The sequence below is a fragment of the Neofelis nebulosa genome, chromosome 5 (assembly GCF_028018385.1).
Source record: "Neofelis nebulosa isolate mNeoNeb1 chromosome 5, mNeoNeb1.pri, whole genome shotgun sequence".
NCBI lineage: Eukaryota > Metazoa > Chordata > Mammalia > Carnivora > Felidae > Neofelis > Neofelis nebulosa.
Window position 1 is genome coordinate 144,976,768 of NC_080786.1, and position 26,305 is coordinate 145,003,072.

The 26,305-nt window shown below is 35.7% G+C and overlaps 2 protein-coding genes and 1 long non-coding RNA gene across 3 annotated transcripts; all 3 read right to left on the bottom strand.

The window, feature by feature from the left end:
- Positions 1-846: 846 nt before the first annotated feature.
- LOC131511480 (uncharacterized) lies at positions 847-25,928 on the bottom strand. The gene is made up of 3 exons (XR_009261539.1): positions 25,729-25,928; positions 20,006-20,134; positions 847-1,031 (listed from the first exon to the last, which is right to left on the bottom strand). It is a non-coding gene; the product is annotated as an uncharacterized LOC131511480 (long non-coding RNA).
- On the bottom strand, positions 2,377-2,580 carry LOC131511479 (keratin-associated protein 19-8-like). Its single transcript, XM_058729127.1, has one exon. The coding sequence runs from the start codon at positions 2,566-2,568 to the stop codon at positions 2,377-2,379; it is 192 nt and encodes a 63-aa protein (XP_058585110.1). The 5' UTR covers positions 2,569-2,580.
- LOC131511478 (keratin-associated protein 19-4-like) lies at positions 6,659-7,155 on the bottom strand. The gene has a single exon (XM_058729126.1). The coding sequence runs from the start codon at positions 7,092-7,094 to the stop codon at positions 6,903-6,905; it is 192 nt and encodes a 63-aa protein (XP_058585109.1). The 5' UTR covers positions 7,095-7,155; the 3' UTR covers positions 6,659-6,902.
- Positions 25,929-26,305: the final 377 nt, after the last annotated feature.

Sequence of the window (26,305 nt, forward strand, 5' to 3'; positions counted from 1 at the left end):
GTTATAGCTTTTATTTGGAAGGTAAGGGCACTTCTGTTATAAATTCAAAATGTATTTCCTTCACTCAAAAATATTAATGAAACCATGAAATAAGATATAATAATATATGATAATGTATTTTGCTAGGAGTGTCATACACAGTGTTTCTCAATCTAATAGACTGTCTTCACTGTTAGCCCTAGAGGGCATGTTTAAAGACTGTTACCTGATCAAGTGTGAAATAACAGAGTCATATAGCTGTATCTCATTTGCTTTGTACATGGAGAGTCTACAACACCCAGACTGGAGCAACTAAAAAGCTAGGTTATAACTGATGGCTGAGCAAACTTATCTTTAGGTAGACTGAATAAGTCTGTGCCTTTTGAAGGAAGACTTCCATCTCTTGAGAGAGAGAGAGAGAGAGAGAGAGAGAGAGAGAGAAATGTATATAGATATAGGTGAAATCTAGATAAAACTAACACTGAAATTAAGAGTGTTAATTCTCTAAATCATAACCACAATATGTTGTAGAAATGGTGATTCTACCTAAGAAAGGTAATCCTTCTGTATATGCCATCAATGCAGCTGTGCTCATGGAAGCTCAGAGGACACTGTGACACCTGAACTCAGAAGACCTTGACCTTGGACCTGATTTGGTCACCAGAGCCTACATAATTCTACAGAAGCCAGTTACTTTTCTGAGGGGTGTGTGTGTGTGTGTGTGTGTGTGTGTGTGTGTTTCTTTTTTTACTTGAAAGATAAGTTGCATGACCCTGCTGTCATTTAATGTCTTGATTTTGGCAACTTTATGACACTACTATTTGACTGAATCAAACATATTTGACCAATTTTGACACATTTAAACAAAATATCTTAATTTTATATTGTTCCCCGAACACATCATTTGATTTTAGGAAAAAACATTGGTATTTCCTTATAGCTTCTTCTTAATTCATCAGTAAAATGTCTCTCTTCCTGCCCATTTTCATCAGGGACAATTCAGATTCATAAGAAGGCTCTGTGGATTCAGCTGTGTTGAGCATCAGCTTGAGCTGAAAAATAAATTCGTTCAAAATTATGTCTGGTTGTTTGTTTCCCTTATTGGATTGAAAAAATTCTTTTTTTTTATTTTTTTAATGTTTTATTTATTTTTGAGACAGAGAGAGACAAAGCATGAGCAGGGGAGGGACAGAGAGACAGGGAGACACAGAATCCGAAGCAGGCTCCAGGCTCTGAGCTGTCAGCACATAGCCCGAGGCGGGGCCCGAACTCAGGAACCGTGAGATCAAGACCTGAGCCAAAGTCAGTCTCTTAACCGACTGAGCCACCCAGGCGCCCCTGGATTGAAACAATTCTTATGTCTGGTCATGAAGATGCAATGAGAATATAGGAAAGCTAACTAAAAATTTTAGTTAACATATTTTGAGTTAAATGACCTCACAGGAAAAACCTTGCCCCAATTCATTACTGAGTTATAGATATCAGCTGCTTGATGCAAGTGTCAAATGATATAATGTGCAAAATAATACGACACACGGGATGAAATCGTTCAAAATACAAAAATTCTTGGAAGAGTGGTTTACTTTCATAATGAGCCTAGTGACATGGTTTGATCTATTATCATTTGATTATGCTTAAAATAAAACAACCAAATAAATTTCTAAATAAATGGAATTATTATGCATTGTACTAAATTGAAAAATGTGAGTTGAATAACCTAAAACACATATATTTGATAAATAGATATGATGCTGTTATCGACTTAAATCTAAATATTATCTAAGTAAAAGCAAGAGATTGAAAAATATTAAATTGCTAACCTTTTGCAACATTTTTTTTTTCATTTTGGTCTAGAATTGTTAGTTTTTAAATTTAGCTGCATCCATGTTTGTGAAGTATATGAAAAAAAATTTTTTTTATTCTAAGCCAAGCTACCCTCATTGACAATTTAGTGCAACTGTCCTTTCAGTCAGTCCCCTCTGAATCTCAGAGATTCTCAATGTGTACAGCAGGTAAAATCCAGTTGTCAGGCTCTGTCGTTTCACACTTAATCGGGTAACAGTCTACAGTCTACTGACATGTCTTATAGGGCTAAAAATTAAAACAGCACATCACTTCCACATAACTGAGTTCCATGAACAAAACAAAAACCATATTTTGTTTTCAAATTTAACATTTTATTGGCAGGTGAACAGATAATCCAATGCGTTATAAGAGCAAAACAGAAGATTCTAGAGTTATGTTGAAGATGTAGGCATTAATTGAAAAATTCAAAATTCTGAGAAGCAAAGTACTTTCGTGCAAATAATCCCACCGTGATATTGGAAGTTCATATACTGAACATCAATTTGGGGAAGTCCCTTATAATTTCAGATGTTGGTTTACTGGCACAGTCGTTTAGTAGAAGCCAGAGAACCCATATCCTCCATAACACAGTGGGAGGCAGCAGCCATATCTGTGGCTTCTCCAGCTCCAGCCACAGCCCAGTCCAGGGAAACTTCCACATCCCCAGCCACAACCACAGCCCGGGCCCCCAAAGCCTCCGTAGCCATAGCCCAGGCCTCCATAGTAGTTGTTGTGATGGCTCATGGTGTCGCGGGTGATGAGTTGTTTCTCTGTTCAATAGAAGATCTTGAGTGTGAATTTCAGCATGCGTAGAGGGATACTTACACGCCCTGAGCAGACCAGATGATAAAAACACATGCTACCTAGTTTTGTGTCATTCTGTGGGTTACCTGTCTGACACGATCCTGACATGAAGAGGCCCTCGAACTCATCAAAGTGTTTGAGCTTGCATTGCTATGTAGTCATGGTGTCCCTTAAACATACTGCATCCTTTTTATGAGAAAAGATCGCTGCACTTTCAAAGTCTGAACATCCCAGGTTAAATAAAATTCCTCATAACCAGACATATTGCATAACACAGTTGCTAGTGTTGTGTTTTAAAATTAAGGATTGCATCATCTCTGGCTTTCCTTGAATTGTCGTTCTTCACTTATAATTAAATGAAAGAAATTGGTTAAATTCAATTCAGCACAATTTATTATATCCTTTTAAAGGCACCTAATACCTCATGGTAAAGTCTTTTTTCAAAGCCAAAGAAGAGAAACATTTGAAAGCCTGGGAGTATCCGTTCACCTGCTGTGAACATCAGTAGAGAAGTTCAGGAAAAAAAAAAGTTGAAAGAGAGTCGTCTTCATTCTATTATTTTATAACATGGAACATCATACAAAATATTCTCTTTTTTGATTTTGCATACTAGCTTAGAAAATCAGTATTTGGGTTAACAACATGAAGTAATATTATTCAAATGCTAAAGGCAAATCAGAGTAATCAAAATGTATTTCATAAGCAGCATTAAAAAAATAAATTCAAAATTCCTTTTTTTCACATCCCGAGCCCCTTTCTCGCATATCATCTACCCAAAAATATAGATTACATCTGCCTCTCTGCCTCATAGACACCTTTTCCTCCCTTTCCACTAATCTATTATTTACCCTCTTATTCAATCAATTTTCCAGTATCACTTGCCTCAGTTCCTCTCAATTCCCGCTAAGGTCTGAGCAGTGAAATAAGGAAACATATACAATTTATCTTTGGCTTCCCTCCATTTTTATCCAATTTTTACCTAAATTCTTCTATATATATCTTCACTCTTACTATAATAGTTTTGTCCTTGTATTCTCTTTGTGTGTTTATTTTTTTTCTATTTCAGAAAACAGCTAACTTGTATCTGCTAAGATATGAAATGCTTATTAAGATCTTAGATGCTGAGAAAAAAAATGCCTAATTCTCCATGAAATTCAGTAAGAGGCTGTTAACATTTAGAAGGTCTTCAGGGGCGCCTGGGTGGCTCAGTCGGTTGAGCAACCGACTTTGGCTCAGGTCTTGATCTCATGGTTCCTGAGTTCGGGCCCCACATCGGGCTCTGTGCTGACAGCTCAGAGCCTGGAGCCTGCTTCAGATTCTGTGTCTCCCTCTCTCTCTGCCCCTCCCCCCTACACACTCAGTCTCTCTCTGCCTCTCAAAAATAAAGAAAACTAATAAAAAAAATTAAAAAAAAAGAAGGTCTTCAGAATCTCCAAAAATATAGGTATAAAAAGACAGAGTGGAGAAAGCATGAAGCGAAGCAAAAAGTCCTTCAGCTTACTTGGAGAATTGAATCACCTATGTGCAAGGCTGATTCAAATCCTGGTTGAGTCCTGCCAGATACGCTCTTCAACTGAGCATCTAAATTCTTTTTCACCTTTCATGGCATCAAATGCACTGTTCAGCTTTTGTGGAGCTTATAAGCAATTATCAGATGATGCATTTTCCCAGCTGGACTTGTTGACTGCTGTGCAAATACTAGCAGGAAGTAGAAAATCAATGAGGAAGAGTCAAATGGATGAATGCACTCTAGGGTTCTTATAGGTAAGGATCATGCCTTCCGCAGACATGGGTATCTCTATGAATGTATCTGAGGATTTAAAGGAAGAACCGGCTCAAATAGTTTTCTTAGTTTAGAGAAGCTCATAAGCCATCATTTCATTTGCTTTTTGTTGTTGTTGTTTAAAGCATATTGTAAAATACCCAAATCTTAACTGTACAAATTAGTGATATTTTGCTTTAATTCACAGACTACCTAGATCGATTACACCCAAGCTCCCCAGATTTTCTCTTGACCCACCAGTTAGTACTCCTGCCTAGAAGTTTGCCTGTTTTGGATGTCATATGAATGAAATCATAAAGTATACCAGCACTTTTCTCCCCTGAAATACTTTGTACGTCACTGTCTCTGTGAGATAGATGCATCTTTGTTGTTGCATGTAACATTAGTTTTGTTGTTTTCATTGCTGCAAAGTAGCCCATTGTATAACTAGAGCACAATTTATTTACTATTTTGCTCCGGTAAATCTATATTTGAGTAGTTTCTCTTCCTTCCTTCCTCCCTTCCTCCTTTCCTTCCTTCCTTCCTTCCTTCCTTCCTTCCTTCCTTCCTTCCTTCCTTCCTTCCTTCTTTCCTTCCCTCCTTCCCTCCCTCCTTCCTTTCTTTCTTTCTTTCTTTCTTTCTTTCTTTCTTTCTTTCTTTCTTTCTTTCTTTCATATGAATCAAGTCTCTATGTACCTTCTAATAGAGACCTTTTTTGTAGACCTAAGCATTCCTTTACTTTGGGTATACACAGGAAACACATTGCCAATTTATACTATATATATTTAGCTTCAGTAGATTCTGCCCAAGATTTTCCAATACAGTTGCTAAATTTACTGTACCACCAGCAATCTATGACAGTCCCAGATTTTCCACATCCTTACCCACATTGACCGTTTCAGAGTCTTAATCTGATCATCCTTAGGGTCCATAGTGTTATCTGAATATTAGTTTAAATTGGTTTTGCTTGATCAATAATGACACTGGGAATTTAACATATCTTTACAAGCCACTTAGATATCCTTTCTTTTGAAATGCCTGTTCAGTATTTTGTCCATTTTTAACTGGGCTTATTTAATATTAATCAGTTAATCAATATTTGATAATTGATTAGTGGGAACTCTTTACATTTTGGGGTAGTGGCATTTTATCAAACTTACACATTAAAATTATTTTCACCTGGTTTGTGGCTTGCATTTTTCTAGTTTACATTCTGTTTATAAAAGAACACAATGTTGTAATATAACGATGTCTAATTTAGTCATCTTTTTCTTTTATGTCTAATGCTTTGGGTTCCAATTACATTTTTTACTACATCACACATTGTTATTTAATTCTTTCTGTCTGCCTTCTTCAGAACTTGTTCCATTTTCATTGATTATTCTAAACACGAAAAACAGTCAATAACTTGAATATCTCATTCTCATTAAGTCAAGCTGAGGCTATAAAATTACAAATAAATCAGACAGGTTTCAGTGTGTCAGACTTTGCCCATTTGACCCTGCCAGATGTGCATCAGTTGTGTGATGTGTTGTTCCCAACATAAGCAATAGCTTTTCCCTGGAAATAAAGATGTGCTGGAGAATTTCCCTAACTCTAGCAGAGACCCATAAAGGCAGTCATTTCAAATTCTAATAATATAATATTATACTAGGAATGTCAAATACCTGCTCCAAGCCATGGTATGGATTTTTCTTCTTTAGAACTACAGAAAGACTTTGTTCAAATTCTGGAGAATTACTATTAACCATTAAGAAAATAGAATAGTTCTTGAACCTTGTCACGCTAAGTAGCATAGTCATCCAGTGGAGTCACCAAGCTATTACTTTCTCTGATCTGGCCAATCTAAAGCTAATATAATATGACTGGGTTGACTAAAAGGTTAGGTCTTACCATCTGAATCTGACTGAACAAATGTACTTTTGTGTTTAGCAAACAAGTCTGAGTCTTTCAAAATCCATCCTTAATATCGGAAATAGCATTTGAACTTGACATTGCTTGCTAGTTAATTTTTTTCAGATCCAGATAAACCAGAAATTAATAGGTTCAAGATTCGAAATGAAAACTAACACCACTGAGCAAAATTAGGTGGCTATTGTGGAAAGCGGATTAATCCTCATAAACTCTGTGTTTATATTGCTATGATCATTGCAGGGACCGATAACCAGGAGTTTAGGACTGTTTCTCTGAAAGGACACAAGAAGAGAAGCACGCTGTGAAAGGGAAAATCAGAATTGAGTTAAATAAATAAATAAGATAAGCCATAGCTTCCATTTTAAGTGAGGATAATTTATTGCAAAGGAAACAGGGAAATTCCACAGTTACAAAAGTGAAAATAGGGGGCACCTGCAGCCATGAAGCAGGGAAAGAGAAGATGATAATTATTCCTAGACTCTAAGATGCTAAATCCGTTGATCTTGGCTTGGTCCCAGCTGATACTGTTTGGTTCGAATTTTGGTTGATTTGAGTTATGAACCTGTAGCCTCAGATGTTCGAATTCCAGGGCAGGGTCTCAGTAGAAGCTAGAGAACCCATATCCGCTGTAGCACAGTGGGCGGCAGGAGCCATGTCTGAGGCCTCCCCAGCCCCAGCCACAGCCCAGTCTGCGGAAGCTGCCACATCCCCAGCCAGAGCCGCAGCCCAGGCCACCGAAGCCTCCACAGCCGCAGCCCAGGCCTCCATAATAGTTGCCGTAGTATCTCATGGTGTCAAGGATGTTGAGCTGGGTTTGCTATTCAAGGCAAGATCCTGAGTGTGAATGTCAGCATGGATGGAGGGAGGCTTATATACCTTGGTCAGAGCATGTGATAAATGACATGTGTACCCTCCTTTTGTGTCATTTTTCTAATTACCTCCCTGACAACAATATATTCATTCATTGTCCCCTGACACAGGGAGAGGCCCTAACACTCAATTAAAATGTTTGAGATCGCTTTGGTGCCTCGTCAGGGTGGCCTCTAAATGTTATTGCATCACTTTATCAAATTATGTTCCATACTTTAGACATACGTAATTTTATTAGTCAATTATACCTCCAGAAAGCTGGCACAAAAAGTTATGGGATCACTTCATATGAAGGAATGAAGTATCTTCAACAGCAGGATATATCAGACTCCAAATAGAATTCTTCATAGGTAGCATGCCAATCATATTTCATAGCGTTGTGTTTTTCATTGAAATATTTCTTCATGTCTGGTTTTCTTTAGATTGCTATGCTTCATCTCCAAATTACATCAAAGAAATGGGTCAAATTCAAAGCTCTATAATCTATCATGTTCTTTCAAAGCATCTTATTCCTCAGTCTAAAAAAGTGAGGTATTTATCTCTTTCAGTGCTGAGGAATGTAAACATTTGAGAGCCAAGAACAATCAGTCTGACTGTTGTAATACCGGTAAGGAATTCTAGAAAAATAAAATAAATAAAGGATCTACTTTTTTTTCTGTAAGTTTTAGAACGTTGGCCATCACTGCTGACCTACTTTATAGTTCTCACATTTGAAAACTAAAAACCGTTTTTGCTTGCTACAATTGATGAATCAATATCGATATATAATCATTAACTAAAATGCATAGTTTAAATTTCATTCTTTGTGTTGTACAGTTCCATGGGCTTTGGCAAGCGTGGGATAAAATTGTTCAGAAACCGAAGGCAAAACACGGTAATCAAAAATTTATTTCAGAGTAGCTTTAAAAGCTTATTAAAAGTTATCCTCCCAAATCCTAACCCTCTTCTCTTAGACATCTCTCCAAATTGCCTCCCAAAATACAGATTATATCTCCTCTCTATTTTTACATTCACTGTTTCCTCCCATTGACTCGCCCATATATCTAACATACAATCTCCTTTTTTTAATTAATGCACTATTTTTAGTGCAGTTTTAAGTTTACGAAAATATTGAGCATGAAGTACAGAGTTTCTACAGTCTCCACACATTTCCCCCTATTATGAAACATCTTGAATTAGTATGGTGTGTTAATTACACTTAGTGAACCAATATTGGTATGTAATTATTAACTGAAATTTAAAGTCTAGGTTAGGGATCACTCCTTGTGTTACACTATGCATGTCATGTCACCACTGGTCCCATGCGGTAATTTCACTGCCTTAGCAATCCTCTGTGCCCCACCAATTTCTCCCTCCCTCCCTCAAACTCTTGTTGCCACTAATCTTGTTGTCTTCATAGCTTTTCCTTTGCCAGAATGTCATTGTTGGAGTCATATAGTATGTAGCTTTTTCACATGGACTTCCTTCACTTAGCAATAAGCTTTTATGATTCCTCCATACCCTTGTGGCTTGAAAGCTCATTTCTTTTTATCACTGGATAATATTCCATATTGTCTGGAGGTACCACAATTTGTTTATCTCTTCCTCTACTGAGGGAGTGTTGATTGCTTTCAAGTTTGGGCAATTAAGAATAAAACTTCTATACACATTTTTGTTCAGGTCGTTTTGTGTGAACATAAGTTTTCAACTCATGTGGGTGAAGACAGGGAGAGTTAGTGCTGGATCTTATGCATAAGACTCTGTTTAGCTTTGTACAAAACTGCTAGACGGTCTTCCAAAGTGGCTGTACCATTTTGCATTTGATCAGCAATAAATGAGAGTTCCCATTTCTCCACAACCATGCCAGCATTTTGTTGTCCGTGTTTTCAATTTTAGCCATTCTAATAGGTATGTTACAACATCTTTTAGAATATCATCCAGGTTCTGTCCCCCATTAACCATTAGGCTACAGTAGCTGCACAATATTGCAAAGTATGTAAAATTTCTCTTTGCCACCCATCATTCTGTCTATAGTCAGTCCCTTCTCTTCCTTCCTTTTGTATCTTTACTTTCAAAATAACAGTTTTCCATTTATGTGCCTTTTGCCTATTCTGTGTGTGTGTGTGTGTGTGTGTGTGTGTGTGTGTGTGTGTGTTTTCTTCTCAGGAAATACCATACTACACTCTACTAAGATGTCAAATGTATGTTGCTAAGATTTCACTATTTAAAAGATAATCCAAATCAAAGGGCTCAGTCAAATTCAATAAGATAACATTATACATTGGCAATGTCTTCAGAATCTCCAAAATGTAGATATAATGTTAAAGGATAAAAGGTAGAAGAAAGAAAATTGTGAGCAAAAGTTCCTTCTGTGGTGCCCTTAATTTTAGACTTTGTCTTTAAGTTCTTGAGAATTTTATATGACCTCAAATATAGTGCTCAGGTTTTCCTCATTTTATACGTAATTTTCAAATAATGCAATTTCCCAACTGGATTTGATTATGTCTCTTTAACGTCTACTATGTAATAACAATTAAAAAAACAGTGGTGCCTGGGTGGCTCAGTTGGTTAAGCGTCTGACTTTGGCTGAAGTCATGATCTCACGGTCCATGAGTTTGAGCCCCGAGTCGGGTTCTGTGCTGACAGCTCAAAACCTGGAGCCTGCTTTGGATTCTGTGTCTCCGTTTCTCTCTCTGCCCCTTCCCTACTCTCTTTTTCTCTCTCAAAAATAAATACATGTTAAAATATTAACAAAAAATAATAATAAAAGTAAATAAGTAAATGTTGAGAGAATGAATGAATTCTAAGGTCTGTAAAAATAAACACCATGTTTCTTACACGTATGGGTAACAACTCTCTGACTGCATCTTAACAATAGGGATTTAAAATAGGAATAAGTTCTGGGGCGCCTGAGTGGCTCAGTTGGTTAAGGGTCTGACTTCGGCTCGGGTCATGATCTCACAGTTCATGAGTTCAAGCCCCGCGTCAGGTTCTGTGCTGACAACTCAGAGCCTGGAGCCTGTTTCAGATTCCATCTCTCTCTGTCTCTCTCTGCCTGTACCCCGCTCACCCTCTGTCTCTCTCTCAAAAATAAATAAGTACTAAAAAAATTGAGAAAAAAATAAAATAAAATAGGAATAATTTCAAGTGGCATTCTGTCTTTAGAGCAATGTATAACCATCCTTTCATTTGCATTGTTTTTCAAGCATAATAATGAATTATAAATTATATACAAATGTAGGCATAAAATCTAATGAATCCTTGGGGCACATGGGTGGTTCAGTCGGTTAAACATCCAACTCTTGATTTCAGTTCAGGTCATAATCTCACAACATTCGTGAGTTGGAGTCCCGAATCAGGCTCTGCCCTGACAGGGTGGAGCTTGGTATTCTCTCTCTCCCTCTCTCTGCCCCTCCCCTGCTCTCTCTCTTTCTCTCTGTCTCCCTCTCTCTCTCTCAAAAATAAAAAAACACTTAAAAATTTTGATGAATTATTTCAAATGTGCATACACTTCCTATATCAAGCATACCTTAATGCCTAAAATGTTTCTATTATTACTTTTTGGTCAATATCACACTATAAAAATAACCATCCTTCTAGATTTTGACGACAGCTTCGGTAGATCTTATCAATAATTTCCCAAAACTGTTGTTAGGTTTACAATCACACCAGCAATGTAAGATTTTTCAGTCGCTTTACATCTTTGGCAATACTTGTCAAGCTATTTAATTTGATCATTCTTGTGGGCATGTAATAATATCTGAGTATTGTTTTAATTTGTTTTTTTGATCTGACAATTAATAATATTGGGTGCCATTACGTATGCTTTTTGATCATTTAGATATCCTCTTTTGTGAAGTGTCTGTTCAAGTATTTTCTTCATTTTTAGTTCAGTTTATAATATTTTAGTGTTGACTTGTAAGAGCTCTTTGTAGACTTGAATACTGACATCTTGTCAGATCTATGTTCTGGAATATTTTCTTCCTGTATATACTTTATTTTTTTAACTTTAACATGATGTCTATATATGAAGGGAATTTCTTAATGTAATGGGTATGGTATGTTAACTTTTTTAAATGTTTATTTATTTTGAGAGAGAGGTTGTGTGAGCGGGGGAAGGGGCAGAGAGAGAGGGAGAGAGAGGATCCAAGCAGGCTCCGTGCTGTCAGTGCAGAGACAGATGCAGGGATCCGTCTCACAAACCACGAAATCATGACCTAAGCCAAAGTTGAGAGTTGGATGCTTAACCAGCTGAGCCACCCAGGAGCCCCTGATACATTAATTTTTAAAAATCTTATATTTTATGCATTTTCTTGTCTTAATTAAGAACGTTTTGGCTGCCTCACACTTATTCTTTAATTCCTTTGCTCTCTTCAGAATTTGTTCCATTTTTATTGTTCATCCTAAAGTAAAAGACAGTTGTAATTTGAATATTTCATTCTCATGAAGTCATTGGAAGCCATAACAACACAAATAAATCAGACAAGCTTAATGCTGTCACACTCTGCCTACTGGATCAGATAGCTCTCTCAGTTGTGCAGCTGATGATCCTGTGATGGATTTCTTCTGGACCAAGTGACAGCTTTCCCTGGAAGGAAATGTGTTCTAAAGTTTTTCTCTTAATTCTAACACAAAGCAATGCAATCTAACAATAAGAGGTATGCTAATATGCAAAAGCTGCATTATACTAAGAGAGTTAGTTTCTCTGATTAGTTATTGATTTTTTTCTTTAGCTATATAAAGTTTTTTTCAGACTATGATATGATTATCCAGTTAGGGGGGAAATAGTTTCACGTGAAATTATGTTTCACTCAGTGAAACTAAAGCATACGGTCCTCCAATGGTGACCCTAAAATATATTTACCTTGATCTATACACAGTGACGCTCCAACACATCTCCTGAATTCACTGAAAGGATACAATCTGGCTGAGCAAATTCATCCATATATTCAGTAAACAAGTCTGAGATTTTCAAATGCATTATAATAAGTTTTTTAAGGAGAGTTTGGATTTTGCCCTATTACTAGTTGTTTTTACTTTGATACAGCTAAATTAGAAACTGATAGTTCAATCATATGATATTTGTGTTTCTGTGCCTGACTTATTTTGCTTAACATAATACAGTCTAGTTCCATCCACATGGCTGCAAATGGCAAGATTTCATTCCTTTTGACAGCTGAGTGATATTCCTTTGTATTTATATACTGCATTTTCTTTATCCTTTCATCAGTCAATGGACATCTGGGCCCTGATTTCACTCGTAAGTGGAATTTAAGAAACAAAATAGATGGACATAGGAGAAGGGAAGGAAAAATAAAAATGGCAAAACAGAGAGGGAAGTAAACCATAAGAGACTCTTAAACACAGAGAACAAACTGAGGGTTGCTGGAGGAGAAGTGGGTGGGGGGTTGGGCTAAATGGGTGATGGGCATTAAGGAGGACACTTGTTGGGATGAGCATTGGGTGTCATATGGAAGGGATGAACCACTGCGTTCTACTCCTAAAACCAATACTACACCGTATGTTAACTAACTTGAATTTAAATAAATAAATTTTAAAAAAGAGAAATTGGTAGTTCAAGATTCTACATCAGAAATTTACAAATCAAAATAAATGGGTGTGGTCAATCAGCTGTGATAATTAAGCTCTTTAAAGATGCATGACCAGAACAAGATGCTTTATTTGAGAGCCCTCAGGAAGGGAAGTATTCGATCTATGTGAGAGTAGGCACAGCAAAGTAGACTGCCTGGTGTTCAGTGACATTTGTTCTAGTCTTAGGTTCTATTTCTTATGCCATTCTTGATCCTTAGCAATCCATTTCACTTTTTGGAGTCCTTTCCCATCGAAGATGGCATTACGGTGAGCTTTTTAGGGATCCTACCAGCTTTAAAAATCTACTGGTTTTATTGAATTTGGTTAACTCAAACAAGGATATTCACTTTTTTTTACTACCTATATATATAAAATTGGAGAGGGGGGAGAGAAATGATGATATTATTATGTCTTTTTCATAGGCAAGTATTTATTTGAATTACTAACAAGAAATGTCTCACTCTTCGAAGGTCAACGTTACAAGACACTTGCTATAATGCATAAAGTTGAGGTCGGTCACAGCTTCACTACAGATTACTTTACAAGTGATGACAGTGATTTTTAAGTTTCCATGATGAATACCAAAATATTTCAAGGTGCAGAAAATATTGAAGAATAATACCTTGCCCCACCATGGAGGACCATGAGGAAAATAAGATAGAGCTTCACAAAAAAAATGTTTATTTTCACTGTATATTTAAAGATATATTTTATTCTATCACTGTTTTTTTTCTTATAACTAAAAGGGCTAAATAAAAATAAGTTAAACTAAACAAAAAAACTAGTTATTTTTCACATCGGCCTTACTTTAGCCATGAAAATGTGTAAAGTTAATAGTTCAGTACTAAGTTTAAGTACCAGTGTTGTCCAACTAAAAGCTTTGGATAAGATGTGGTGTAGTGTTACAAGGAAAAAATCCTCATTTCAACTGAGTATTATGGTTTGCACATATCTATCTAGCCATATCTAGCCATATGGGTAAAAGATGTATTATATATATAAGATATATAATACATATATTATATATCTTATATATATATTACATATATACATATATTACATATATTATATATATATATTATATATATATTACATATATACATATATTACATATATTATATATATATAATATATCTTATAACTTGGGCTTTTCATGAAGTACTTTATTTTCTTCATTGTCAATTGTGTGCAGTTACAAATAATCACCTTGATATTTTGAGCTCCATGTATTCTGTTTTAACTTAGGATAATTTATTGCAAAAGGAATAGAAAAATCCCACAGTTATGAAAGCACAAATAAAGGACAGCAGGAGGCATGAAAGAGACCATTACAAAATGATAAACATTCCTAACATCATAGATGCTAAATGTTTTTGATCTTGGGTAAGTCCTAGATGATCTTGTTTGGTTTGGTGATTGTAGTCAAATTTGGATAGTCCTTCTATGGCCTCAGATGGTGGGCTCCGGGGCCAGGATTTTAGTAGAAACCAGACAATCCGTATCCTCTGTAGCTTGATGCGGGGCAGCAGCCATATCTGTCTCCTCCCCTGGCTACATCCCCAGCCACAGCCACAGCCCAGCCCACTGAAGCCCTCACAGCGGCAGCCCAGGCCTCCATAGTAGCTCATGGCACCAGGGACGGTAAATTTGGTTTGTTGTTCAAGGCAAGATCCCGAGTGTGAACGTCGGCGTACCTAAAGGGGTGCTTATATACTCTGAGCAGAACATACGAAAAATCACACGTGTAACCTTCCTTTGTGTCTTGCTGTGTACTATCTGTAATATTATAGCTCACGATTCTTCCATCCCCTGACACACAGAGAGGCCCTGATTCTCATTAAAATACTTCCGCTTACTTAGCTTCTCATTTAGAATGTCCTTGAGCCTTGCTGTTTTGCTTTTATGGGAAGAAATGGCTAACTCCTCAAAATTTGTACATTCCCAACCCCAAATTGAATTACTTATTACCAGGTGCATTACATCATTCACATTTCATGTCATCCCTTTCGTAATTAAACATTTTGTCTGTTCTGTCATCTCCCAGATGGATGTATCCATCTTCAACTAAGTTCAGGGATATTTTGTTCAATTTACAGCTGTTAAATCAATATTTTTCAAAAAACAAATTTATTTATCAAGGCAAGCACTGAAGAAAGAGACTCTGTACGGAAAACATTTTTAAAAAGAAGGTACATGTGGATTTTTAGCATTTTAATTATAACAATCTTTATAATATTTTTGGCTTTGAGCACTAGTTTCAGAACCTTTTGCTTGCAAAACATGGAACAATTAATTTCAGAAACTGAGGGCACAAAGTCCACCTCAAGTGCAGGCTTATCAGAGTAGAAGTTTAATTTCCATTTCAAATCCTAAAAATCCCCTCCATAATTGATGCTTTTCAAAGCCTTACTAAAACTGTAGATTGCCTCTGCCTCTATGTTTTTGCACACACCAATCTCTTCCTTTCATTACCCTGCTTTAGTAATTCATTATATGATCTTTATTGCCCTTCTCATTTTAGCTTTTATTCTTCTTCCCTTCCTCTCAAAACCTACTAGGAACTACCAGTTAAAATCTTAAAGTTTACTATATTTCCCCCCACCCCAGGCTTATATTGGCTTAGTCTAGTAAATACTTCTTTTCATGTCCTTTTCACATCCTCCGTAATATCTTTCCCTTTGTTTATATGTCTATTATCTTTTTTTTATTTTTTTAAGTTTATTTATCCTGAGAGAGAGAGAATGAACAGGGAAAGGAAAGAAAGAGGGAGAGAGCATCCAAAGCAGGCTCCAGTCCGTCAGTGAGGAGCCCAACATGAAGCTTGATCTCACCAACCATGAGATCATGACCTGAGCTGAAACTAAGAGTCAGAAGCTTAACCAACTGAGCCACCCAGATGCCCTGTATAAGTCTATTCTTTACCCATTTATTCTCAGGCAATGTCTAACTACTTTGTACTACCTTGTAAATTTCTCATTAAGGTCTCATTTAAAAAATTTTAAAAAAAATACAATAACTCAGGGCCTTCTGAATGCTAAAAGAGTATTTTAAGAATGAAGCTATCTTCAAAGTTTTCAAAGTGAAGACACAGTGGTGAAATGAAACAGAATACACTTAACTAATCTCCATGTAGCTCCTGTCTCTTGATTTTTTTTAATGTTTTTTAATTTATTTTTGAGACAGAGAGAGACAGAGGATGAGTGGGGGAGGGGGAGAGATGGAGAGGGAGACACAGAATCTGAAGCAGACTCCAGGCCCTGAGCTGTCAGCACAGAGCCCGACGCGGGGCTTGAACTCACAGAGTGTGAGATCATGCCCTGAGCTGAAGTCGGACGCTTAACTCACTGAGCCACCCAGATGCCCCTCCTGTCTCTTGATTTGGGTCAGTAATATTTTTAATTTACATGATTTTGAATAAGTGGTTGAATTTTTATGATATTCCAAGTATTTTATCAAAGGTGAATTTCCACAAATGAGTGTTTCAGCCCTAAACAGCAGAATAGGGAATTAAACACTATTTATAGAACTCAGGAAGAAATTGTAAGTAAATTATAAGAAATTGATAAGTAACTATCATGGTTACCACAATCTGTGCAACTCTCTGACTACACCTTAGCAAGCTACCTTTTGAAGGCCAAAATATGGTTCAATACATCATAGCCCAACATATCCCGTGTCTCTTTTTTCCAAACATTGTTCCATTGTTTCTTATCTTAACCTAGAAACAGTTGATAAGCTGAATTTTTCATTCTAAGTCTTTTCAAATACATGGCATCACAAATAACTCAGACTGGATTAAATATATTACGTTGTGTCCATATAACTCAGCCACATCACGCAAAAGTGATTAATGGCTAATTTTTGTTCATTTGGATTTGAAAGAGATGTATCCACCTAAGATAAAACACTAAACAAGATATAAATGAAAAACCTCACTAGTCAAATAAATAAAAGAAGTTCCAAGGAATAAAATGTGATAGTTTTACACAAGACCAATTTTACCGCTAACAAACAGCAGGATATTGACACTCAAATATTGTAGTATTAGTATATTATATTAATTAATATTATATTTGTCTTGTTTTTTTACTAAGTGAAAAAAATAATAAAAACAAAAGTAACCATTGGAAAATGAAGAATATATATTCCTTTGTAGAAGTATTGATTTATGTTCAGTTGTTAGACACAATGTAGACGATTTTTTCTTCTTTTCACTTTTAGGAAGTTTCCTTTGAAATGGATGTTAAATAACACTATAATAATGGGTAGAAAAGAATGAAATGCATTTTCCCTTGGGATAAATAATAGTCTTTACATATATATAAAGGAAACTTTTGTTATAAATTCCAAAGGTTGTCCTGTAACTGAGACACAAATTAATAAAATATGAAAATGTAGGTCACAGAAATATACTATATTATACTAGGAATGTCATATAGATTTTTTTTCTCATTTTCATTATAATGATAATTATTTTTCTTTGTAACTTTGGAACACCTTCCTCAGGCTATAAAGGTACTGACCTGTGTGAGAATAGAATCGTTTCAAATGAAATTTAGTTATATGAGTAAAAATTCTGTAAAGACATTACTAAAATGTATCTCCAACATCCTCTCCTGTGAAAGTACAACATTTGACAGGACAAGTGATAGGAGTTGGCTGATTTTATTTTTTTTCTCTCTTCAAGTTGCATAAACAAATCCAAATCTTTCTAATAAAAAGCCGCGATCTTGAGAAATGAGTTTTAACACTGTTCATTCTTCATTTGCCTTGCAGTACAACCAAATTAGAAATTGAGAAGTCAATTATATACAATGAAATAAAATATCCACAATAAAAATGTAAAAGAAAACACAATAAGAGGTAGTTAATCTAACAGAGGGAGCTATTTCCCACAAACTCAGTTATAAAATTGTAGCTGTTCATAGGGCAAGAAGTTTCCAGATGGTATTCAAATTTGTAAGAATACACTGAAAGTGAGTCAGCATGATGGGGCAGATCACCAGGATTCAGTGAACTGGTTTGTGATCTTGGTTCTGACAATTGTGGTATTGGTGACTCCAGGTTTCACTTAACCATCTGGAGTTTGGGCACCTGAACTATAAGGGGCAGCACAACATCTTTAAGTCTATGTCAGCTCTCACTTCTGCAGTGGCCCTTGTATTATTGGAGGTCACCAACCCAAACAGTAATAAAAGCTTTACTTTGTTCCATTACCTGAATATGCCATTCAAATTTGAAAAGGTCATATATTTCTATTACATCTTTTATATACTCTATTATGTAAAATACCAACAATAAAATTCTTGCTTTTGGTGAGTGGTTATTGATTGGAAATCCACTTTTCAATCTTTTGGGGGAGCCTGGGCGGTTCAGTTGATTAAGCATCCGATTTTTGGTTTTGGCTGAAGCCATGGGATTCATTCAGCTCTACGTCATGCTCCACATTCCACAACATGGAATGTGACTGGGATTTCTCTCCCTCTCTCTCTCTCTGCTCCTCCCCACCCCTCAAAATAAAATAAATAAATAAAATAAAAATAAAAATAAAAATAAAATAAACCCCTCAAAATAAATATAGATAAATAAATAAATAAATAAACAAACATTTAAAAAAAATCCTTTGGATGAGTGATGGCTCTAATCAAGTAAAGCTACAGAGTAATTTATTTTCTGGCTGTATATAGGTGTTTGCATTTCATATACAGTTGCAAAAGGCTTTAATGCCATGATAATCATGATGGCAAAAGTAGAAAAGAGTATCATTGCATGCTACAGAGGAACAGTGAGATAATAAAAATCTAAACCAATTAATATGCTTGATTCTACATATATTTTAATGAACTTATTTGAAATAGATTTATAAAATAACTGTTTATAAAATAACTTTTCATGAGAATGTCAAGTAGGGGAAATAGAGAAAAATACTATATATGATCAAGAAATTCATTTAAAACAAACGCTTTTCTTGCCTAGAAGTTCAGAGAAATATTTTGCTCTATCCCTCTTCTTTTCTTACCATAAAAAGCTAAATAAGGACAAATTTTCAAAGAAGGATAAATTTATTTATTTTGGACTGCGTTGATAAATGGAATTGTACAAAATGTTAAGCAATATAAATTCTTTTTTATTTATTACAATAAATACATAGTTCAAAATTGTTAGACTTGATTTTTTACTCTTATTGAATTTAAATCTAAGCATTATCTAATTAAAATAAAGAAAAAATCAATGGATATTTGAGAACTTATTCATTTCAGTCTAAATTGAATGTTCTTTTTATATGTCTGTGAAATATTTAATACAAAAGAAAGTACATTGAAACCTTTGAAAGTTGTGTAGTCTTGAAAATAAAGAATTAAACAAAAGCTGCATTTATGTTTCAAATTAAGAGACTTTATTAAAGAAATCAAGGAGACAGAGACAAATTTGTGTAATTACAAATGTACTGAAAACTTTAGGTGCTAATTATTTTGAATAAATGGACCCACGCAGTCTTCATTGATCCAGAGGTTGAAATCAGATTCAGCAAGTCCGCTCATGGAACAATATATAGACTCATGAAGAAGAATTTTAATAGAATCCAGAGAATCCATATCCCTCTAGCACATTGGGCAGTAGCAGACATATCTCTCGCCTTCCCAGCCACCGCCACAGCCCAGATCTCCAGAGTAGCTGCCATAATACCTTATGGTGTCAAGAGTTAAAGGCTTGGTTTGTTCTTGAATGTGTGCTTCTTGACTATGAATCTTCACATCTGCTCAGAGGCTTTTATGCCCTAAATTTTATGGATGTGGTAAATCATCCAAACACACCTCATTTTCCTTCCTCAGAAGAAATTTCATGAAACAAGTATTTTTGGCTCTTTTGTTTAATATGCATGGAATAATCTTCCATCCCGGTAAAAATTTTAAGTTGATCTTTAGCTCAGTTAGCTCAATTCCTTTTATTCAATTATGTTTATAATGAGAAATATTCATTTGCAACTTTAAAGACTATTCCTACATCAGGACTTGCATAAACTCCACCTCATTTAGATTTCTGAGGGTCTCTACAGCTCAGTCAAGTGACTATCTGACAGTTTCATCAAGATGACACTATTCTACCACATATGCTCTCTATTTTTTCATGGTGATGACTACCTGTTATTATTTGGGCTACACAGGGCACTAATGTTATTCTTAAATCCATGCCCTATTTGAAACTGTAGTCACTAAGACATTAAATACCTAAAAATACTGAGATACAAACAAATTTTACCTGATTTTGTGTGGTTCAGGGCCAACATAGAACCAATTCTGTTGACAGTGTCTCATTAGACATATTCCTTAATTTTTAACACACGATAGTTAAAATCTTGTTGCTTCCTTAAAGAAGGCACTTCCAGACCTGAAAAAGGACAGAGAGAAGAAGAGGAGAGAGAATATAACAAATAATGTTCCTTTTTTCTCTATATTTAATTCTAGTCAAAACTGATGGAGCCTCAGTTTAAATAAATGTCAATAATCCTTTACAATTATGATCTGAAAGAGGTGCAGAAGGCATTCTGGCAATTTAGGTCTTCTTTCTGGGATCCAGGATTATAGTATTATGCTAGAATAAACACATAGCTCTATTGATCTTCTTGTGCAGGAAGTGAGAGGAGAAACAAAAATGTAGACAATGTGAGCGAGAGTGATTTCTCTCAGAGATTAATCTAAGAATATCTTTAACATTGTGTATGTGTTCTTAAAATTTGGATACTCATTTTAACTCCATCACCCCAAATGATGAGAAAATTAAAGAATTATTTGCTAATGGTTTCCACATAATACTAATTGGATATTTGATATTCTACTGCCTAATATCCATGTTTCATTTTTTAAAACCTGCTATTTAATGACTAAGGGCATAGATAAAGTTCTTTTGAGAAGAGATTACCACATAGCTCTAAGATAATTATGATGATTTAAAAAGTCACAAGGGGCACCTGAGTGGCTCAGTTGGTTGGGGGTTGGACTTCGGCTCGGGCCATGATCTCACGGTCCGTGGGTTCGAGCCCCACGTCAGGCTCTGTGCTGACAGCTCAGAGCCTGGAGGCTGCTTCAGATTCTGTGTCTCCCTCTCTCTGCCTGTCCCCTGCTTGCACTCTGTCTCTCTCTGTCAAAAATAAGTAAACATTTAAATAAATAAACAAATAAATAGTCACAAAATACTTAATGTCATTGCTTTATTCTACAATTTAATTTTAAATTCTACTGAACTATATTAATATTATAGTTATATGTATATTGACCACTCAATCAAAGCGTTAGTGCTGGTTCCACCCCAGGCAGGAATAATTCAGTAGAAAATAAACTAACCTGATTTTCCAAAGGCTTTCTCTTTTTTTAATGTTTTTTTTTTAATTTATTTTTGAGAAACAAGGTGGGGAAGGACAGAGACAGAAGGATATAGAGGATCTGAAGCAGGCTCACGCTGCTGTCGAACTCATGAACTACAAGATCATGACCTGAGCTGAAGTCAGAGGTTTAACTGACTGAGCCACCCAGGTGCCCCTCCAAAGGCTTTCTTTATATCAAGACCGAAGTCAAATGCTCTGTACTAATTTCTGTACTGAAATATTCTTGTATTGCATAAAAGTCAACAATTTCTCAAATTAAAAGTTTACTAAAACTGACACAAGAAGAAACAAAAACCTTAATGACTATATCTCTTAAGGAAATAAATTCTGTATTACAAAGGAAAAAAAACCAGACTTCTAACCAAGAAAACTCCAGATTCACATTGTTTTAGTGGTGAATTTCAGCAACTTCTCAAATAATGACAACTATTGAAGAAATAATATTAATTTTAGACTAATTCATTCAGAAGATAAATTCAATCTACAAATCTAGGATTCAGTTATATATGAAAATTTAGAAAATAAAGTACAAGAATATGATTAAGAATATCAGAAAAATAAAATACAGGTAATTTAAAGAAAGATGTGAAAGACTTAGTTTTTGATAGTTACAAATTAATGGTAGAAGCAATTACTAAAGATATGTATGTATAGATATAGATATAGATATAGATATAGATATAGATATAGATACACACACATTTAGATATATGTAAAATGTTTATGTATGGACAATAGAAAGAATATCTCTGAAATTATATATTAAATAAGATCCTCATTGAAAGTCCAGTATAATGTATACATATTTACAAAAGATTCCAAAGTGTATAAGGAAATCCAAGAAACCTAGAATATCCAATGCAATCTTTAACAAGGAAAAAAAAAGCTTTACATTGACTGATTTTAACACTTATTAAACTCAAATAATCAAGGAAGTGTGATATTGGTATGAGGATACACAAGTAAGTCAATGAAAAATGTTAGGGAGTCTGGAATCAGAGGTTTTTTTCCTACAAAGATCCCAAAAAAACCCCAAAAAACTTTCATCAAATGGTACTGAAATAATGGAATATTTATAGGGAATGAGAAGAAAATGATCTTAATTTCTGCCTCGTATACACAAAAATTAATTCAAATGTATGATAGGACTAAGCATAAAAACTAAAACTTTAAGGCTTCTAGAAGTTTATTTGTTTGTTTTGTTTGAAGACATAGAAAGTACTAACTGTAAAAAAAGAAAAAAGAAAAGAAAAGAAAAAAACATTGTGAAGTGAAATACATCAATAGCAAGCCACAGACTGGAAAAAATAGTATAGCTATAGATATACAGCATAGATGATAAAGATAGGTATAGCTATAGATTAGAGACAGAGAATAGAAATGATAGAGATAGAGATATCTATCATATGTAAAGATCTCTTACAATTCAAATGTCTAAAGACAAATATACTCCCCACACCTGAGAACATTGAAAGGAAGATATACAAATAGTCAATAAACAAATACATTGTGTGGCATGATTAGTTACCAGAGTTATCAGGGAAACACAAATTAAAAACACAATTATATAACATTACTCACCCACTACATATGCCAAGGTTAACAGAAAAAAATTGTGTTTTCTTACTCAATAGACTGTGATTTAGGTTAATTGTGATTTACAAAAAATTTAAGCTAATTTAAAAATGTTTCTAACTTTCATTAGTGTGACTTCTAATACAGTTTCCCATATAATGTCTCCATTGGAATTATCATCTTATGATAAATTCCCAAGAGAGTTTAAGCCTAAGGTTTTGGTACATAGTACCACACTTCAAAAAGTTCTGCTAGCATCCTTAATGTAAAGCAATTTTTAAAAGTGGAAATAGCCAATATTCGCGCGGGGGGGGGGGGGGGGAATGTCAGGCTCAAAAAGTTCTGGGTGATAAGCAGATTAAGTAGTCCTTACTCTGCAAATAACTCATGAGGCAGCTAGTAAAAAGACAATGGATAACAGGGTCTGTGTGATAGGATCGTTAGACTTCTTGGTCCAGTGGTTCACTATGAAACTCTCACGCAGCTCCTTGGTATCAATTTCTCTCTGATGATCGAGAATACTGTGAATATAACCAGTGGCGAAGTGGCCAAATAAGTTAAAATTATAATGAAGACTCTTTACAACCAGAATCTTAGCCAAGGGATTTTAGCACCCAAAATCACTGCCATAAATTAGAGTTTGCTCCAATACAAATTTTTATTAATAATTCAAAAAGCCATCTAAAGCATATTTACCATGTAATAAGCTCCTCCAGTGATCACTGACAAGACCACTTGGGACTGAAAAGTCTGCATTCTGACTCACAGACACAGAAGAGGGAAGAAAAATAACAAGCTGAGAAAGACCAGGAACTTCTCCCTCTCGAGCTAAATCTATATTTGGTTTTCAATGATTTAATAATGGAAATAAATGATATCCTCAGGAAAAGAAGCAGTTGCCTTCATTTGAAATATCATAAAACAAAGGAAAATTATTAAGATAAATGACTAAAGTTAAGACCATATTGTAATGCCACATTAAACACGTTTATTGGAAAATGATTATAGAGATCTCTCCCAGTGTAAAATACACTAAAGAAATTTCAGATGAAAAATGAGTGTCTTGAGAGTGAAAGGAGAAATAAGCACTGTGGTAAAATATCCAATATTTATAGAATAAGTTTGGATTGCTACTGAACAGCTGTACATACACAGACAGCTCTTAAATCTTATGCCAACAAGTTTGTAAGCCTTCGATTCATCTTCTCTGCCTGATATAAGCTGGAAATAGATTTGGTAAAATTAAACATTTAAGAAGTCGGATTTTGTTGTTGGATCGTTCTGTCAAGAATCTTAGGTAGATGGGGCGCCTGGGTGGCGCAGTCGGTTAAGCGTCCGACTTCAGCCAGGTCACGATCTCGCGGTCCGTGAGTTCGAGCCCCGCGTCAGGCTCTGGGCTGATGGCTCGGAGCCTGGAGCCTGTTTCCGATTCTGTGTCTCCCTCTCTCTCTGCCCCTCCCCCGTTCATGCTCTGTCTCTCTGTCCCAAAAATAAATTAAAAATGTTGAAAAAAAAAAAATTTAAAAAAAAAAAAAAAAAGAATCTTAGGTAGAAACCAAGTATCCAGCATCTTCCACAAAAAAAATTGGATGACAACATTTATATCCACAACCGCCCTTACTTTGTTTCCAAAAGCTGTCACGTCCAAGGTCATTTGCTGCAGCCCTGACCATGGAAGCTGGGGTCAGTTACCTCATTGTGTAGAGTAGATGTTCAAAGACACTTAAACTTCTTCAGTGGTAACTGTGACAAGTCTAAGTATTCTATGTATAACATTTGTATCAAAGGACATATGGATGAAAACCTCAGTAATTTGTTTTCTGTTATGGGAAAAGGGGGCCTCACATCTTCTAAAACTAGGATTTCTTGGGGCACCTGGGTGGCTCAGTCAGTTGAGTGTCCGACTTCAGCTCAGGTCATGATCTCACGGTCTGTGAGTTCGAGCCCCACGTCGGGCTCTGTGCTGACAGCTCAGAGCCTGGAACCTGCTTCGGATTCTGTGTCTCCCTCTCTCTCTCCCCCTCCCCTGCTCATGCTCTGTCTCTCTCTGTCTCAAAAATAAATAAAAACATTAAAAAAAATTAAAAAAACAAACAAACTAGGATTTCTTTGGTGGACTGGATCAATCAACATTTTCCAATTAGAGCTATTAAGTTTTGATCATGTTTACCACCTATTCACCTTCAGTATAGATTTTATTTTTTTGTGTGTTTTCGAGGGCTTCCATGTTTTTTAATAATATTGTATAGTTCTTTCTAACAAGATATCTTCAGTATATCTCAGAGAGCAGAGCAAGAATACCAGGCTGCTGGTAATACTGAATTTACGTATTGGGGAGAATTAGTGCTTGCCCTATGAATGATGTCATCACTGTGTTTTTAGGGAAAAATACCTAAAGATCCATTTAAATACCCATTTCAAACTCTGTCTCTACCTCTCATCTACCATTGACTTTTTCATGTTTTGTTTTAGATATTTGAGTCATCTATTAGTCATTTGTAAACATCAGCTAAGATCTGTTAACACTATATAGGCTTTATCTTTTTACCCATTGAATGCCTGGCACATAGAGTCTGTGTTCAATATCTTTCTGAGTGAATGTGCCTTCATTTGATTCAATTATATACACAAGTCTCCATCACCATGGTAGTGTATATGGCACTCTTAGAGGCAATGAGTTTTTGCTTTTTACCCAGAAGTTCACTAATGCCCACTTAGAAAAAGTCAAACTTTCTTCCTCTGGCATTGTAAGGATAACGGGTTTCATCCAAACTCAAGCTGCTATCCTCTTTCCTACTCATTAAACTTCAAACTGGGTGGGGGTGGGGGGCGGAATCCTGAAAGAATGCTTCCTCGAATCTGCTAAGAGTATATACCAAAAACAGAATCTTTTAATGCCACAATTTTCCATTTACTTTTATTTTACCCAGGAAGAAGAAAGCATCACCTAAAGCCCAATGCATTTGGTAAGAGTCTATATTACTATTACTTTTATCTAAAGACATGGAAATGTTAGCACTCTTACCTTGTAGTTCTTTTAAAAGATTAAGTACCATCAGATTAGCAGGTCCAAATATTCCTTGGAGTACCTTGGCTCAGTCATCTGAATGGGTCATGGATAAGGAAGCAATCGTGAGGCGAAAAAATTCCCACCCTAGAACGGAAGTATTTTTTTTTCCCTGATCAGATATGTTCTTTATCAGTTTATCTTTAATCAGTTGGGGGTGGCGGGAGGAGAGGAGAATTTATGATGTCACAAAAAGCATGGTTGAAATCAACCACGGAATCCACAGTCTTGCTGGTGATGCTATTGCCAGTCCCAGTTCTTGTAGAATGTCCCATCAAGGTTATGAAAGCCTTTGATAGAATGCAAGAAGAACATATTAGAAAACCCTTTGGAGTAAAGGATCTGGAGGTCAAGCTTTCTGTTTCTAGAGTCTAGAAACATCAATAGGTTTTTCAGTAGAAGTCAAATCCATATCTCCTCAGGGCAGAGCCAGGACCATAACCTCCATAGCTAGAGCCTAACAACAGATGGAACCAGGGGGGCTTCCACAAGCACAGCCAGAACCATAATCCAGGCCACTGTTGTCAAAACTCAG